Source organism: Marmota monax, unplaced genomic scaffold (genome assembly GCF_021218885.2).
Source record: "Marmota monax isolate L192 unplaced genomic scaffold, Marmota_monax_Labrador192_F-V1.1 WCK01_AAM20220418_F8-fsc00319, whole genome shotgun sequence".
In the NCBI taxonomy this organism is placed as follows: Eukaryota; Metazoa; Chordata; class Mammalia; order Rodentia; family Sciuridae; genus Marmota; species Marmota monax.
In genome coordinates, this window is record NW_026692103.1 from 771,126 (window position 1) to 789,713 (window position 18,588).

At 34.6% G+C, this 18,588-nt stretch overlaps 1 protein-coding gene across 7 annotated transcripts in view; it reads left to right on the plus strand.

The window, feature by feature from the left end:
• The window catches only part of Tanc2 (tetratricopeptide repeat, ankyrin repeat and coiled-coil containing 2), a 467,438-nt gene that overhangs the window by 150,690 nt on the left and 298,160 nt on the right, over positions 1–18,588 (plus strand). For 4 of the 7 annotated variants that reach the window (XM_058584913.1, XM_046460952.2, XM_046460959.2 and 1 more), the window contains one exon: positions 17,025–17,207. In XM_058584913.1, the coding sequence (XP_058440896.1) occupies positions 17,025–17,207 (183 nt within the window). The remainder of the gene's footprint in view (positions 1–17,024; positions 17,208–18,588) is intronic. The other 3 variants (XM_046460981.2, XM_046460989.2, XM_046460997.2) reach the window with 1 other exon arrangement.

Sequence of the window (18,588 nt, forward strand, 5' to 3'; positions counted from 1 at the left end):
ATGCCTTTATGTCTAGTCCTGTATTTCTTCTGAAATTTACTTCTTGCTGATTATTTTATTATAACACTCTGTTCATAAAATTAAACTTGAAATCAATCCTCTAATTAATGATTTCTTATTATCTTGGGATGTTAGGGATATATTAGAACATGTTTATATATTTTGGTTGTACTTGTATTTTTAAATGTGAGATACAATGATTTTAATTAACTACAAAAATGACACTTTATCAAAAAATTCCTCCTCCCCTCCCCTAAAGTAACAATATCATCTACATTCAGTCCGAATTCTTCCATACTTTTCTCTGAGTTCATACTAGCATATCCAAGAAGGTATATACACATACAAATTAATAGTTTTTATATTTACTCCCAATAGTATTACATGCCATCCCTCCAAGAATATACTGAAACTCTTAATTTCTTAAAATCTCTATAATGGTCTATAAGCATAAGTAACCCTTAATTTATTACACTATTTTCATATCTGTTAGTGTTTATATTTGCAAAGTGCTTTATTTATAATCATCCTAAGTTTTGGAATATGCAGACCAAAGCAACTTTTATGTCAGAACACATTAATTATTCCACTTAGCATTATGATAATTGGCCTAATTGACATTAGAGGTCTTGTAGGAGCCACTCCTCAATTATCCATATTTTTTAAAGAAAAGGAATAAAAGGATGACCACTAAAAAGGTTGGGAAAGGTCTGTTAAACAGATTAAAGGGTTTTGATTTAAAGTATTTAAAATTTTCTGATAAGAGATGATCATAAAAACCTCTTTGAAAAACTTTATGTATCTCAGGTAGGTGTGGTTAGTGCATACCTTTATGCCTCTATGTCTCCCAGTGGTTCAGGAGGTTGAGACAGGAGGATCACAAGTTCAAAGCCAGCCTCAGCAATTTATTCATGTTCTAAGGAAGTTAGCGAGACCCTGAATCAAAATTCAAAAATAAAAAGGATTGGGGATATGGTTCAGTGGTTAAGTGTCCCTGGGTTCAATCCCTGGTACCAAAAAAACAAGCAAGCAAGCAAGCAAACAAAGCTTTGTAAATCTTAATGAAGGATCAGAAACAGCGGGAGTACAAAAGTTGAGGAAGGAACCTATTAGTAAAGCCTGGGGTAAAATTATTAGAGTCAATATACTTTTTGTTTTGTTTCATTTGAGTAGGTTGGATTTAATGTTTTATTTCTAGTAATAGATTGAAGAGCTTGTTCCCACAAGAGGGCAGGCTAACACAACTTGGAAAACTTCAAACTATAAATGTGTGGGTATGGTGGATAAGTAATGTATCAAAATTGATTAAATCCATTGTTGATTTACTAGAAAGGGCAAATTACTAATGGGCAGAAGCATGTAGAAAAGTGATTGGCTGATCTTCTCATGACTGTTTATTAGGGGTGTCAGTGTAGACTGTTGGCAAGTTGGACTTTCAGCTGAGTGGCAATAGATTAATGTCAATGAATAGAAATCCATGTTCCTGGGCTCATATAAACTTCATCTTGTTGTTAAACAAGGCAAAAATACAGTAAATGTACTGTAAAGAGACTGGCTGAGTCTTCAGAACAGGTCATCTTACTGTTGGGTTAAGGAGCCCCTTTTCTGTAGAATTTGCTCTTTGCCAGATATTCACATGAGCCATAGATTATTTCATATTTTATACTTTTTAAAAGAGGTCTATCTACATTCTTTACCTCCCAGATCAGTTTGTCATCACTTTTTGAATTGTTTTTCCAAGTCTCAAATGTCTAGTCAGACCGTTAAACATGGGTCAGTATCCAACAGTTCCTCTGTCTCCTTACAAAGAAAATGAACCCTGATAAGTTACTGCCACTGGGAGGGTTTCCTTTTATCACTGCCCTTTAGAATAGGGTTTATACTGTGGTTGTCATGTAGAATCATCATTTTAAAAGGTGTGATTGTGATTGTGTGTGTGTGTATAAGAATTATTTTATTAGGGACAAATAGAAAAACATGAAAAATACAAAAGCGTGATTAAATTAGCTAAAAACTGTCTACATGATAAAACCTTGTAATCATCAAATGAATCTTTTTTCCCAAGTTTTAATTTTTCTGTTTTTACTTTTTATTGGTTCTTTTTAGTTATACATAACATTAGGATTCATTTTGACAAAATTAGAAAAGCATAGAATATAATTTGTATTAATTTAGTCCCTAATACTTTCCCTTTCCCTATTCCCTTCCCTCTACTCTACTGATGTTTCTGCTATGGTAGTTTTTTTTTTTTTTAAATTAATGTCTTGATGGTGAGATTCACCCCCGTTGTATATTCATATATGTACATAGGAATGTTGTGTCAGATTAATTTCATTGTCTTTCCCTATCCCTATCTTTATCCTTTCCCTTCATTTCCCTTTGTCTACTCCACTGATCTTTTTGCAAACTCCCTCCTACACACCTTTTTTTTTAGAATTGGCTTCTACATTATTAGAGAAAACATTTCACCTCTGACTTTCTGGGACTGGTGGCATATTTCACTTAGTATGATAAGTCTCCAGTTCCTCCGTTTGCTGGAAGAAGGCATAATGTCATTCTTCTTCATGGCTAGCATTTCATTATACATATGTACCACATTTTCTTTATTCATTCATCTGTTGCTGGGCACCTAGTTCATTCCATAGCTTGGCTATTGTGAATTGTGCTATTATAAACATTAGTGTGGCTGTGACACTGTAGTATGCTTATTTTAAACCTTTTGGCTTTATAGGGAGGAGTGAGATAGCTGGGTCATATATGGTGGTTTCATTTCTACTTTTTTGAGAAATCTCCATGCTGTTTTCCAGAGTGGTTGCACTAATTTTGCAGTCCCACCAACAATGTATCAGTGTACCTTTTCCCTCATATCCTCACCAACATTTATTGTTATTTGTATTCTGACTAGAGTAAGATGTAATCTCAGTGTGGTTTTAATTTGCATATTTCTAGAGATGTTGAACTTTTTTTTTATATATTGACTATTTGTATTTCTTCTTTTGAGAAGTGTCTGTTTAGTCCTTTTGCCCATTTATTAATTGGGTTATTTGGTTTTTTAGTGCTAATTTTTTGAGTTCTTTATATAGTCTGGATATTAATGCCCTGAGGAGCAGGTGGCAGAGATTTTCTCCCATTCTGTAGGGCTCTCTTCACACTCTTAATTGTTTCCTCCTTCAGTCAAATGGCCATAGAGAATTTTCCTTGAGCTCATACAAACAGATTAAGAGAGAAGAAGCAGTATAGCAGAAGTAGGAACCATAGACATCTGGGTCACTTGCTTTTGAAAATTGCTTGTGATTTAGGACCTGCTCAAGATTGATTTCATTTCATGTATACTGTTTCCATTTTATGATGAAGTGCTGCATTGTACACCTAACTATATTACTTTGTTTGTCTAGCAATAGTTAGGTCATGGTGGGGTGCCCGGGTCACAGGGTAACACAACAGTACATGGTTAAGTATCATTCTAAGCCAAAAGCTATTTTTCTAATAAGGATAATAATTATTTGCAGACAATGACATGAGTTTTTTCCCCCCCAAATAACAAGGATCTGTTCTGAGATTCCCCTAAAGTTTTTCAATAAGCACCTTATCAAGTTATCTAAATTATATGCTGCTTCCTGTTCTCTAAGTCTAATCAGCATGATATCATCAATGTAATATACCAGCATAATGCCCTATGGAATGGAACGGCACTTAAAGCCTTTGGGGATTAGACTATGTCCTAGAGCCAGAGAATTGATAAGATGTAAAACAGTGAAAATGTGTTTCTGGTCTTGGTAGCTGAACATATACTGCTTCTGATAGTCTCATTCTTAGGTCAACAAATGCAAACTAGGTGCCAGGTATGTTTTAGTTTACCTCAGCTACAAAACCACATCTAAAATAGTAGCGATAAAAGGAGTTGCAACCTGAACAAGCTATAGAAATTCACTGTTGTTCTTCAAGATTTGTCTTATTTTTGCACAGACCTCATAAGTGAGTTGAATGAAGGTGTGGTTGGCGTTATCCCTTTATATATTTCTAGTCTTTGTTCATTGGATCACACTTCACTTTACCTCAGGAGACTGATTGGATTTATTCTGGATATAGGTCTAGAGCTTTAGTGGTATAAAATGTACTTATTGGCTACATGAAACATTTGAAATGTGGCTGGCTGGAAGGATAATGTGTTCAAATGTAAAATGAACACTGAATTTTCAGAATTTGTCTTTCCATTCACTTTAAGAATATTTGCCTTGACTTATTGAAGAATTGTTATAATAGTTGGTTAAAAGTTTTCTTACCCAATATCTGTGTCATCTCAGGGTTGATATGTGTTTATTGACTTTACCTTTTCAAGTTGACTTTTTCCTGTTTTCTTCATAGATCAAGTAATTTAGGATCATAGCCTACATAATTTCATAAAATTTTGAACATTAGATTATGAAACCTTGGTTTTGTTTTTTAATCCTAAGGAGAATGGAAAGGCACTTAAAGCCTTTGGGGATTATAATTTAGATTGTGTGTGTGCATGCGTGTGTGTGTGTGTCAGTGGCAAACAACTAGATATGTTTAAAGACATATATTTTTACTTCTCATTGTGGGGTCTGTGGCCAAATGTCAGTTCAATTTTAGATAAATCCCAAAAGTGTGACTCACTAGAACCAGAGCAGTAGCATATCTTGCAGCTCTATTCTCAAAGCCTGTAGTATGCTATGTAGGTTCAGATCCATGCATACATAGCTCATAGGTGAGCCCAGTAATTCATACCCAATACTATAGAATTGTTTTCTTGATCTCTCTTATCATCAGAATCTCACCAACACTTCATTTCCTGAGAACTGTTTTTCTTAGTCCTTTAGGTAGAAAATAGGGGCTTGAGTTTTCCCATTTGACTATTCACTTCCTTCAACAGTGCCTTCATTCAGGCCAAGTGATGAGAAGACAGGGGGGGAAAGCAACAGCAATGAGGACATGCCTAATGCTCTTAGAGTTACAACTCCTGAGGCTAGGAAAAGGAGTTCCATTCTTTCAGAGGTGTAGATGCTTACCCAGTCTCCACAACCATCTCAGTGCTGATACTGCCATGGTTTTGCCTGGAGACTAGAGCAGAAGAGAAGGTAAAAGGGAGGAAAAGGTGAGATTTCCCTCAATCTCTGAGACTTATAAAGGATTCTGCTATGGTTTGGATCTTGAATGTTCCCCAAAGACCTACATGTTAAAGACTTTGTCCCTAGCCTGTGGCAATATATTGAGGTGGTGGAACTTCTAGGAATTAAACAGAGACTAATGGAAGGCAGTTAGGTCATTGGACGGTGTGTTCTTGAAGGGAAAATTGGGATCCCAGCAGCTTCCTATCTCCCTGTCTTTGCTTTCCAATCACCATGAAAATTAATAGGCTTCTTTCACCGTGCACTCCTGTCCCGATACATATTGCATCACCATGTCCAGACCAATAGGGCCAAGTGACTATGGACTGAAACCTCTGAAACTGAGCCAAAGTAAACTTTTCTTGGTTTTATGTTGATTATCTCAGGTATTTTGTCACAACAATGGAAAACTGACTAATATAGCCAACTTTCTTTTTCTTCAAATCAGAAAGGGAGGATTCTCTTAGGATCTGATATTACCTATTCAGATTGTCTATTTTTTTGTATGAGAAGTTTGACAAATTATAACTTTCAATAAATTGGTTCATGTCATTTAGAGTATCAAATTTGTTAGCATGAATTTATTCATAATAGTCCCTAATTATCCATGAGAGGTATAGTGATGTCCCCTTTTTCATTTCTGATTAGTTATTTGTGACTTCTTTCTTTTTTTCTTAGTCTGGGTAGAGGCTTATCAATTTTATTGATCTTTTCAATTTTTTTCTTTTCAAAGAATCAGGCTTTGGTTTAATTTATTTTCTCTATTGATTTTCTTGTTTCAATTTCATTGATTTCTGCTCTAATTTTTTTGTATTATTCTTTTGTTTACTTTGGATTTAATTTGTTCTTCTTTTTCCTAGTTTCCTAAAGAGTATTGATTTTAGATCTTTCTTCTGTTCTATTATATAATATTATGTATTATAAGCACTGTAAATTTCCATTTTAGCACTGCTTTCACTCTATCCCATAAAGTTTGAAAACTTGTGTTTTCCTTTTTCTTTAGTTCAAAATATTTACAATTTTCTTTTGAGATTTCTTCTTTGACCTATGTGTTATTTAAATGTGTGGCATTTATTCTCTAAGTATTTTGTGATTTTCCAGCTATTTTTCTGTTATTGGTTTTCAGTTTAATTTCATTCTTTGAATTTGTTAAGGTATGTCTTAAGGTCTGAATGTCACCTATTATAAATATTTTATATGAGCTTGAAAAGAATGTATATTCTACTGCTACTGTTGAATTTAGCTATGTCCTTGCTAATTTTCTGCCTCCTGTATCTATCTTTGATAGAGGACTATTGAAGTCTCCAAGTATGATAGTGTCCTTATCTATTTCTCTCTGAAGTTCTATGAGTTTTTGCCTCCTGTTATTTTGTGCTGTTGTTAGGTACATACACATTAAGACCATTGTGTCTTTGTGCAAAATTTATACCTTTATTATTATGTGTTATCTCTGATTTCTCCCCTTTGCTTCTCAGTGTTGCCTGTCTGAAATTAATATAACTTCTCCCACTTTCTTTTGATTAGTGTGTTAACATAGTATATCTTTCTTCATCATTATTACTTTTAACCTAAATGAATCTTTTTTAAAAAAATATTTATTTGATAGTTGTAGTTGGACACAATACCTTTATTTCACTCATTTATTTTTTATGTGTGCTGAGGATCGAACCCAGGGTCCCGCTCGTGCGAGACGAGTGCTCTACCGCTGAGCCACAACCCCAGCCCCTTAACCTAAATGAATCTTTACATTTGAAGTGGATATCTTATAAGCTTAAAGTTTTTTGACTCAAGGTGACAGTCTGTCCAATTGTTTGTTTGAGTGGGCATCTTGCCATGAACTGCTGGGCTCAAGTGATCCTCCTTCCTCAGCCTCCTGAGTGCCTGGGACCACAGGGTTGCACCACTGTGTCCAGCTAATCTCTGTCTTTTAGTTGGCATATTTAAATCACTGACATAAAATGTTTTTTATATAGTTGTATTAATATCTGCCATATTTATTACTGTTTTTTTTTCTTGCCTTTCTTCATTATTCCTATTTTTGTCTTCTTATCTGCCTTTTGGGACTTTACTTGAGCATTTTGTATAATTCCATTTTTCTCCTTTCCAGGGGGCTGAGGAAGGAGGATCACTTGAGCCCATTACAGTTATACTCATTTTTTCACATTTTTAAGGTTTTGCCTAGAGTTTGCAATATATATTGACAACTAATCCAAGTCCACTTTCAGATGATAAAATTATGCCCCCTTATTCACAGTTTGATTTTTCATGGTTTTAGTTACCCGTGATTAACTCATGGCCTGAAAATGTAAATGAGAAAATTCTAGAAATAAGTAACTCATAAATTTTAAATAGCATACTGTTCAAAGTAGAATGATGAAATCTCATGCTATCCTATCCATCCTGCCTAGGACATGAATCATTTCCTTGTCTAGCATATCCATGCTGTATATGCCACCCACCCATTAGTCCCTTAGTAGACAACTGTATTCTTATTGTGGTGCCTGTGTTCAAGCAACCCTTCTTTTATTTTATTTAATAATACACCCAAAGTATAAGAGTAGTGAAGCTGTAAAGTGATTCCTTTAAGTGAAAGTAAAAGTTTTTGACCCAATAAGGAAAGAAAAAAATTGTATACTGAGGTATACAAGGTCTGTATTCTAAGATCTGCTGTACAGTAAGATATTAGAAAAACCACATTCACCTAAGGTTTTGTTTTAGTAATGGATGAACCCAAAGGCCCAGGGGTGCTTAACCACTAGCCATATCTCCAGCCCTTTTTATTTATTTATTTATTTTAATTTATTTTTATGTGGTGCTGAGGACTGAACCCAGTGCTTAACATGTTCTAGGCAAGCATTCTACCACTGAGCTACATACAACCCTAGCCCAACCCTTTTTAATTTTTATTTTGAGACACTGTCTCACTGAGTTGCCTGGGGCCTTGCTGTTACTGAGGCTGGCCTCAATCCTTCTGCTCAGCCTCCTGAATTGCTGAGATTACAGGCATACACCACTATACTGGCTCTCATATAAGTTTTTTTACAGTTATAGTTCTATTTTATTTTTCATCTCTTATAAATTAAGCTTGATATATGTATGTATGTATATATACATATACGTGTGTGTGTGTGCATGTGTGTATGGAAAAACATAGTAAATATGGGATTTGGTACTATTTGTATTTTAAACTTTCATTGGTTGTCTTAGAACATATCCTTTATAGTTAAGGGGAGACTATTATACACACACACACACACACACACACATAGACAGATCTCACATTTCCTTTCTTTATGTATATTAGACTCTCTGACCTATATCATTTTCCTCTTCTCTGAAAAACTTCTTGAAACATTTCTTGCAAGGCAGGTTTTTTGGCAACAAATTTTCTCAGTTTTTATTTTTTAAGAAAAATCTTTATTTCTCCTTCACCTTTGAAGGATAATTCTACAAGGTACAGAATTCTAGGTTGGTTCTATCTATCTATCTATCTATCTGTCTGTCTGTCTGTCTGTCTGTCTATCTATCTATCTATCTATCTATCTATCTGTCTCAGCATTTAAAGTATTTTATCCTCTTTCCTATTGTATAGTTTTGGTCAGATGTAATTTTTATCTTTGTTTCTCTAAAGGTAAAGTGTGTTTTCCTCTGCTTTCTTTAAGATATTTTCTTTACCTTTGATTTTCTGCAGTTTGCATATTATATGCTGGGACATGGTTTTGGCATTGTGCTCTAATTTTTTTGTTTGCCATTAATGTGGGAAGATTCTTAGTCATTAGTGCTTCAAATATTTCTTCAGTTCTTTTTTTTTTTCTTCTTCTGTAAGTCCCATTTTGCATATTTACACCTTTTGTAATTGTCCCACAGTTCTTGGGTATTCTCTTCTGGGTTTTTGTTTTCTTTTTGTTTCTAACTTCAATTTTGAATGTTTTTATTGACATATCCTTAAACCCAGAGATTTTTTTTCCCTCGGCCATGACTAGTCTACTAATGAGCTTATCAAAGACTTCCTTCATTTCTGTTTTAGTGTTTTTGACCTCTACATTTAAAAATTCTTTCTTAGAATTTAACATAGTCTGATAATTTTAGTGTTCTTGCTACAACTAGGTTTGTTACTGATGCTTGCTGTGTTTCTTCAACTGTATATATTGCTTTTCTCTGTGCCTTGTAATTTTTTTGCTGAAAGGTGAGCATTATGTATTGGGTGAAAGGAATTGTGGTAAATAGACTTTTCATAATGTAGTGTTATCCTGGAAAGAAAGCACACTTTTGTACTTTGATTCATTCTCAGTCTTTTGATAAGCTTGTGCCATTCACTGTGAACTTCATCAGTGCTTCTTTGTTGTTGTTGTTGTTATTTTTCTTCCCCCTTAGGGACAGGATGTCTGGAGGAGATGGAGTTATTTTTATTCGTCTGTGTAGAAGGCTCCAGCAGGCTGGAATTGGGTATTTACCTTCTGCCAGGTTGGTTAGGCTCTGGTGAAATAGTTTCTTCTGAGGGCAAGCTTGTTAAGAATAATGACATTTTCTGATGCATTTTGCATTTCATAATGATTATGTTATCACTTTCCTTTGCTAGAAGCACAAGGGGATTTTTCTTCAATATTCACTGTGAGAACCTCCTAAAGCTCCTACAGGTAAAACTAAAAAAAAAAAAAAAAAGTGTGGAGGGCCTCCCAAACTGGATCTGCATGAAATTCTTTTCTCTCAGGCTAATCTACACTGACACTCCAACAATTCATCAATTACAGTTCAGGTTTTTATCCCCCTATACTCCTGCTGAGATTTCTGCTTATGAGTTTCTCTCTGGTAACTTATAATTTTCTGTGTTCACCTGCTGTCTCTTCAGTTTTTAAGGAAACAGTTTACGTTTTGACTTAACTTCTGTGACAAATATAAGAATTGTTGGTTTTTCTGATGGCTGGGAAATCCATGAATAACACAGCATCTGTCAAGGGCCCCCAGCTGCATCACCAACATGGTGACATTATATGGTGATGGCACACATTCATAACTGGAACAGAGGGAGGAAGCAAGAGACTAAGAAGGGGAAGCAAGGGATGTGGCTCAGTGGTAAAGCATTTGCTTAGCATACTTGAGGCCCTGGGTTTGATTCTCATGACCACCACCAAAAAAAAAAAAAAGGAGAGAGAAAGAGAAAGAGTAGAAGCGACTAAAGAAGGACCAGTCTTGTCCTTTAAAAAAAAAAAAAAAAAGTCTACTTTCACAGCAGTAATCCATTCCTGTGAGATTAGTACAGACCCAGTCGCCTCATATTAGGCCCTACCTTTTAAAGGTCCCACCACCTTTCAATACCATTATATTGAGGACCAACCTTCCAGCACATGAATCTTTGGGGGACAAACTATATTGAAATCATTCAGTGTGAGTCTTTTTCTGGACTGTTTTATTCCAGTAACTTTGTGTGTATCCATTATTTTTCCTAGTACTACATATTCTCTAGATTACAGTATTTTTATTTTTTTGGTTAGTGTGAGGACACCAATGCTTTATTTTTTTGTTGAAAATTATTTTAGCTATCCTAATTCCTCTGTTTTTCCATACAAAATTTAAAATCAGCTTATTGATTGCTACTAAAATATTGCCTTAGATTTTCATTGGAATTGTTTCATACCTGTAAATCATTTTTAGGAGAATTGACATCATAATGATATGGAATAGTCAGATCCATGAACATAGTGTATCTTTCCATTTAAGTCTTTGATTTTTCTTGTCAGTGTTTTGTACTTTTTAGCATACAAATGTTGTATATATTTGTTAGAATCATTTCTAAGTATTTCATGGTCCTATTTTAATGGTGCTAATTTAAAAAATTTTCATTTTTCAGGTGTCCATTACTATAGTATAGAAAGATGCTTGATTCTTGTACACTAAATTTGCAACCTGTGAATTTGCCTGACTCACTTTTGGAGGGAAGAAGTATTGGGTGCTTTACTGCTGAACTACATCCCCAGCCCTTTTTATTTACTTTATTTATTTATTTTGGGACAGGATCTTAACTAAATTGCTTAGAGCCACCCTAAATTGCGGAGGCTGGTCTTGAACTTGAGATTCTCCTGTCTTAGTCTCCTGAATCCCTGGGATTACCGGCTTGCACCACCATGCCTGGTCTCCCTTTTTTTTTTTCCCTGATAGTTTTTTGTAGAGACCTACAAAGACAGTCATAATATCTGACTGTATTAATCTGTTCTAGTTGTTGAACTTCTCTGGGCCTGTTTTCTGCCTGATTTTTGGACTTGGCAAGAATGTTACCAAGTTAGAGAGCTATAAACCCCGACTTTGAAGGGTATTTGAATAAATTAGGCAAACCCCTTTCTTTCTAGAATATGTAAAAGCTCTTTGTTTTTTTTTGTTTTGTTTTGTTTTGTTTTGAGGGAGGGATCATTTTATCACAATGCTATATTATTTTTTTCCTTTGTGCCCCCTACCCCCACCCCTGCTACCAGGGATTGAACCCAGTGTTCCTGTATCACTGAGCTACATCACTAACCCCTTTTAATTATTATTTTTGAGACAGGGTCTCATTAAGTTTCCAAGGCTGGCTTCAAATTTAGGATCCTTAGCTGGGATCACAGGCTTGCACCACTGCACCCAGTTCCTGTGTACTTTAAAATAAAACAAACAAAAACAAAACAAAAAAAATTGTATTAACACATAACATGTAAACTGAAAAATTCACAAATCATGTGTACAGTTTAGTGAATTATCACCAAATGAATTTATCATGTTAGAGTTTCTTAATTTGTAAATTTTATTTGTGATTATTTATGTAAATGAAAAAATTAGAAGGTAATTCCCTAGAATAGGTATTAACTTTATTATTAACTTGAACTTTAATATCAAATAATTATCAATGTCAAATTATAAGACTTCATAGTGATGGCTGAAATTTTAACTAAATCATGTTTACTCCTAACATTTTTTAAATATCCATATACTTGATATCCTTGAGCTTTTTTTTTTCCCCCCCTCTCTTTTGGTAACAGGAACTGAACCCAGGGATACTTAACCACTGAGCCACATCCCCAGCCCTTTTTTGTCTTTTATTTAGAGACAGGGTCTCACTGAATTGCTTAGTGCCTTGCTTTTACTGAGGCTGGCTTTGATTCATGATACCCCTGCCTCAGCCTCTGGAGCCACTGGGATTACAGGCATGCCTGACTATCCCCAGCCCTTTTTATATTTTATTTTGAGACAGAGTCTTGCTAAGTTACTTAGGGCCTTGTTAAGTTGCTGAGGCTTTCTTTGAACTTGCAATATTCCTCCCTCAGGAGGCAAGAGCCAGTATGCCCGGCTTCTCTGGGCTTTCTTAGCTCAACTTTTGAATACCTAACCACCAAGTGGCCAGCAGTGTAACTTTATTATTTCTGTCAAAAAGGCAGTTATTTTATTTTGCCATATCTCCATTGCATTATTTCTGTAGCTTTTAATTTGGTTGATTGAAGCAGGAAAAGTGGTAAGAAAAAAAATAGTGGAAAATAAGGATTTAGTAATATGGAACACCAATAAATGTTGCTTTACATCATTGTAAATTGGATTTATAACTTTTTTTTTTTACTTCTTTGTTTTATAAAACTGTACAACTATTGCTTTTGTCATGAGCTTTGCAGTAGCTTCCACTAGTGTGGGCCAAGTATATTTTATTGGCCCTTTAATGCCATTCTGGGACATGACTTGCTTGATCCAGTGGAATGTTAGTGAGCAGAGGCCTTATATAGGCTTTTCTGATTTGACTTACCTTCCTAAATTCCTCTGATTCGCCATGAGAACAATATGCCCCATGTATTCATTTGCCATTCAGTGGGTGGGTCCAATATTAAAAATACATTGGTGTGAATTTGAACCTGACCGTTATCCTTTTAACTAGCTCAGTTCTCTGGAGCCCAGCCTAGACCAGCTGACCCACAGTCAGTCTACAGATTAATGAACATAACACAAATCTATTGCAAACCACTGAGATTTTGAGGTTTCCAGTTATCTAAGAGAACTGATATTCAAATTCTGTGAAGTTCATCAGTATTTTTCTTTACTTGAAACATTTTCAGTTTTTTCTTTGTAGCAACAATGAGTTCAAACACAATTTATAGGACAGAGAAAATGGAAGAAAATGTTTTGAAGCTGAAAAGTAAACTAGGGCAGCCAAATTGGACTAATTGCAATATGATTCCTTAAGGAGTATTACTAGATTCTAAAATTATCAGCTAATTTTTAACAGTGGAACATTTTAAGTGAAAAATGGTACTCTACTAAGTCAAATGCATTCTTCTAGATACACTGCTTTAAAAAATCAAATAATGATTTTTTTCAATAAAAGTATTTCTCAGGAAATTGCACTAGTGGTATGCCTTTTTGCTTATAAATATGTAAAATTCTAAAATTCTATAGAAATCCATATCAGGTCTTTTTCATGAAAGTCTAAACATTAGAAATCTATTATGGGAGAAACAGACATGAAAAATAGGTCTAAGAGACACAATATCCATCTGATCAGACTTCCAGAAAGAGAGGATAGTTGGAAGAAAAGAATTACTCAGTATAGTAAACCAAAGGGCCCAGAGACTAATGAGAAGGAAAAAGTTAGAACTTTCTGATAAAATTTCTGAAGTTTAAGAAAAAAGAATAAATTCTAGATTTCTCCTAATAGAATTTTGGAGAAAAAATATTAGTGCCCTGGACTAAGATAGTAGTGGGAGAAATGGAAAGAGTTTAGCAGATTTGGAATATATTTTGTATTGATAATCTGCGGAAATTCTAATTCATTTGTTGTGAAGGGCTGGGAAAGGAAGAAATGAACAATGGTTTCTAGATTTCTGAATTGAATAAATATATGGTTAGTGATAAATATCTATATAATTTTTTATTGAGGTAAAATTTATATACTATAAAATTCACCATTTTAAAGTGTACAATTCAGGGACCAGAAAGTGTAGTACAGAGGAAGAGTGTTTGCCTAGTGTGAGGCTTTGGGTTCCATCCTCAGTACTGCCTCCCCCTCCACCCCAAATGTGCAATTCAATGGCTTTCATTACATTTGTAGTGCTGTGTAAACATCACCTACTACTTAACTCATCATCCCCAAAGAAAACCCTATACCTATCAAGCAGTTACTTCTATTTCTTCTTCCTCCTAGACTTTGCAAACCATTAGATTCTTTTGTCTTCCTTGTTTTCTCCATTTTGAACATTTCATATAAATGGAATCATAGAATATGTGGCTTTTTTGTTACTATCTTTTTTCACTTAACATTATCTTTTTAAGGCTTTTAATATTATACCGTGACTCAGACCTTCATTCTTTTATGAATAAATAATAATTTCATTGTATAGCTATACCACATTTTGTTTATCAATATAACAGTTAATGACATTTAGGTTGTTCCCATTTTTTGACCATGTGTTTAAGTTTTTACTTGAACACTGTTTTCATTCCTTTGGATATATATACAGGAGTAGAAGAGCTGAGTTGTATGGTAATTCTATGTTAAATTTTTGAAAAACCACCAAACTATTTTACACAGCAGCTGCACTATTCTGTATTCCTTAATCAGTGTATGAGGATTCTAATTTCTCCACATTTCTCATCATTATCTTTGGTCACTTAAAAAAAATCTATTGTTAGTGGGTATAAGTAGTATACCCACATTTTATACATTTTGTCTTTGATCAGCTTTTCTGTAATGATTATTGAGGGGGGTTTTTTGTTTGTTTGCCAGTACCGGGTATTGAATCCAGTGGTGCTACATCCCCAGTCCTTTTTATTTTTTGTTTTTTTATTTTGAGGGTGTCACTAAGTTGCCCATGCTGGACTCAAACTTGCAATCCTGCCACGTGCCACCATTCCTGGCTGGTTGTTGAGTATCTTTTCATGTGTTTTTTAATGTCCATTTTTGGAGAAATGTCTATCCAAGTTCTTTGCCCATTTTTAAATTGGGCTGTTTGTTGTTGTTGAGTTGTGGGAATTCTTGATATATTCTGCATGTTAGAGCTTTATCAGATATATGATTTACAAATATTTTCTCCTATTCTGAGAGTTGTCTTTTCACTCTTCTGATAGTATCCTTTGTTGCATACAAGTTTTTTGTTTTAAATTCCAGTGAAATCCAATTTATCTATTTTTTTCTTTTATTGCTTATTCTTTTGGTGTCATATTATGTAACTTAGCTTTTCATCATGTGACAAAATACTTCAGAGAATCAACTTAAAGAAGGAAAGATTGGTTTTGGCTCCCAGTTTCAGAGGTTTCAGTTTATAGTCATTTAACCCCATTACATTGGGCATGTAGCAAAGCAGAAGATCATGGCAGGCAATGTATGGAGGAACAGAGCTGCTCAGCTTATGGCAGCTAGGGGGAGAGGGAAAGAAGGATAGAGTCCAGGGACAAAATAGATCTTTCAAAGGAATGCCCAGTAACCTACTTCGTCTATCTAGGCCCACCTCCTAAAGTTTCTACCACCTCTCAGTATCATCACCAGCTGGGGACGAAGACTTCAACACATGAACCTTTGGGGGGGCATTCCAGGTCCAAACTGTAACACTTACCTAAGAATCCACCATCTATTTTTTGATACTTCACTCATCATTCTAATGTATATTTCGGTTTACTAATTCTCTCATCTTCTATGTCTAACCTTCCTTTAAATTCATCTATTAAAATTTTAATTTCATAATTCTAATTCTGTTAATATCCTGAACTTTAATTTTCTAAACATGTAAACATACTACTTTAACTTTTATGCCTTATTGTTCCTTACTTTATATTTCTAGTCAGACTATTTCTTGATTTTATGACTTTTCTAATTTGCTTTTGTTCATGTTATCTTATCTCTGTTATTGTTAATTAAGGGCCAGATAGTAACATGATAAACAGCATGGATACTTTGAGACCTAGAATGTTGTTGGTATACTCCAAGAAGATTTATGCTTGTTTTTTGGTGGGCCCTAGCAATATAGGACTGCCTTCAACATTTGATTTTGTAGAAGCTATTTGGAGTTGACCCTGTGAAGGCAAGTCTAGATTTAGTTCGTATTTACTCCTTTGAACTTTCAATCAAAGTGTTGGAATTTTACCTCTTCACACCTTGGTGAGCCCTAGACTCTTAATAGTTGTTCTCCTAGCACCATAAAATTATCAGTAGTTTGTTAGCCTTTCTGATGCCACTAAGTAAAAAATAGCCCCCAATGCTGGAATTTCAGTCTTTTCCTTGCAATTCTTCATCATGCTGTTAATCTTCTACTGACTTCAGGAAGATTTTTAAAGTATATTTTTCTAGAGTTCTTAGGGAAAAGTTGGTCTGAAATATGTAATCCACCATCACTAGAAGTGGATGTCAACAGCATATAATTATTTCTTCTTCTTCTCCTTTTTTTTTTTTTACTTACAAAAATTAGAGCAGATTAAAAGATCACCATATGATAGTGTCAGTCTTACCCACTTGTATTTTTATGTAGTTTCTTTAGGGAAGGGGACAAAGAGATAAAGTTACAGAAATTCTGCTAACAATTGCACATTGATAAGCAAGCGAATATCTTCTTTCAGATTCTATCAGGAGAAAAATGTAAGAACATAGCTCTAATTTTAACATTTTGTTGTACTATAGCTATTTCCTTACATAACTGTATCTCTTCTGAGGCAGTGAGCCCCTGTTAATGAGGAACCCTGTTTTATTCATCTTTGATTTCCTAGAGGTAGACCTGGAGTTGGGTATGCAATAAGTGTACAAATGAATGTATGTGTTAAAAATGCCTTATTTAGTTTCTCACAGTGAAAATCAATGTTAGTATATGTTGTTCTGAATCACTTTAAAAGATACATTTTAATAGGGAAGTAAGAATCTTTTCTCACTAGCTCTTTCATTCTATCCTTTCCTATTAACAGGTGGCATCTCCACAGAAAGTGACTGTGCTTTTGAGCCAGACTATGCTGTTCCACCACTTCCAGTGAGTGAAGGTATGCAGCACATTCGGATTATGGAGGGCATGTCTCGCTCTCTTCCATCCTCCCCCTTACTCACACATCAGTCTATCAGTGTTCGGCTCCAACCTGTGAAGAAGTTAACTGGTAAGGACTTTACCTGAATTTAGTATGTTTAACAGGAAACGTAAAGATATGGAACTTGAGGTCAGATCAGATGTGTTTATGTGCATCTTTAGGTTTTTCCTCTTTGGCCTTCCTAAAGTCACAGACTCTTCAAAAGTGGAGCTCTGACTGATTTTCATTTAGGGAATTAGAACATTACTCTAACAGAATGATATATTTATTTTCTAAGTGACCCATCTGTTGTGGACATATTTTCCTAGATTTTCAGGAAGTTTCCAGTTTTGCCAGAATACACTGTTGTTCTGATTTCATTTATCAGCTTGTTCATGTCAGAATAACAGATGGAGATATTGTAATTTTAGGATAATAAGATCTTAATAGTTCAGCAAAGGTATGTCAGTCATATTTTGTTTGAAATCATAATTTGTGTATTTCATCTCTATAAAAGCTGATTTAAATATTTTCTTCTCTGTAGGACCTTAGTACAACTTCTTAGGATATGTACTATAATTCATAAATTGTCAATTGCATTGAATTTATTTTTGTTTATTTTTTTTAAAGAGGGGGGGGGAGAGAGAGAGAGAGAGAGAGAGAGAGAATTTTTTTTTAATATTTATTTTTTAGTATTTGGCGGGCACAACATCTTTGTTTGTATGTGGTGCTGAGGATCGAACCCGGGCCTCACGCATGCCAGGCGAGCTCGCTGCCGCTTGAGCCACATCCCCAGCCCTTTGTTTATTTTTAACAAGAGAAAAAATACTTTTAATCATATGCATAAGAATCCCACAAAACGTGAGACTTGAAGAAGGGCCAGGTTACTGAAGTTTCTTATAGCATCCTTACCTACAAAAAGGACTAGGAGCTTGTGGCTTCTGGGGGGAGATGGTTAACATTTATGCCAGAGTTGAGGAAGAGGAAAAGAATTGTTTGGTGAATGAATGTTGTCTTGTTATTGCACTGAGTTTAATATCATCTCATAATATGTATTGTTGATTCAGATCAAGTCATTAGGTATGAAACTCAATTTTTATTAAATGAATATTTGTCCTCTTAAATTTTTCTGGGGAGAAATTTTAAGATACAGTTGAATACTCTCATAAATATATAAATTTGTAAACCTGGGTCACTTTGTTAACTGTCTTCTAACACTATCAGTATATTCTTGAGGACAGTCAATTGATTGGTATTGATTGATTATGAGTGTAGGTAGGCATGAAATTAAGGTTATAATGAATGTTTGCTGTGTACCTGGTGTTGAGCTAGACCAAAGGGAGATTTCATTATCATATGACAATTCAAAAGAAAATAAAAGGAGGGAAAATGGAATTTTTAGATTCTTCTAAGCTGAATTAAACTTCCACTGTTTGTAATTTTATCAAAATATACTATTTCTTTAGTTTCA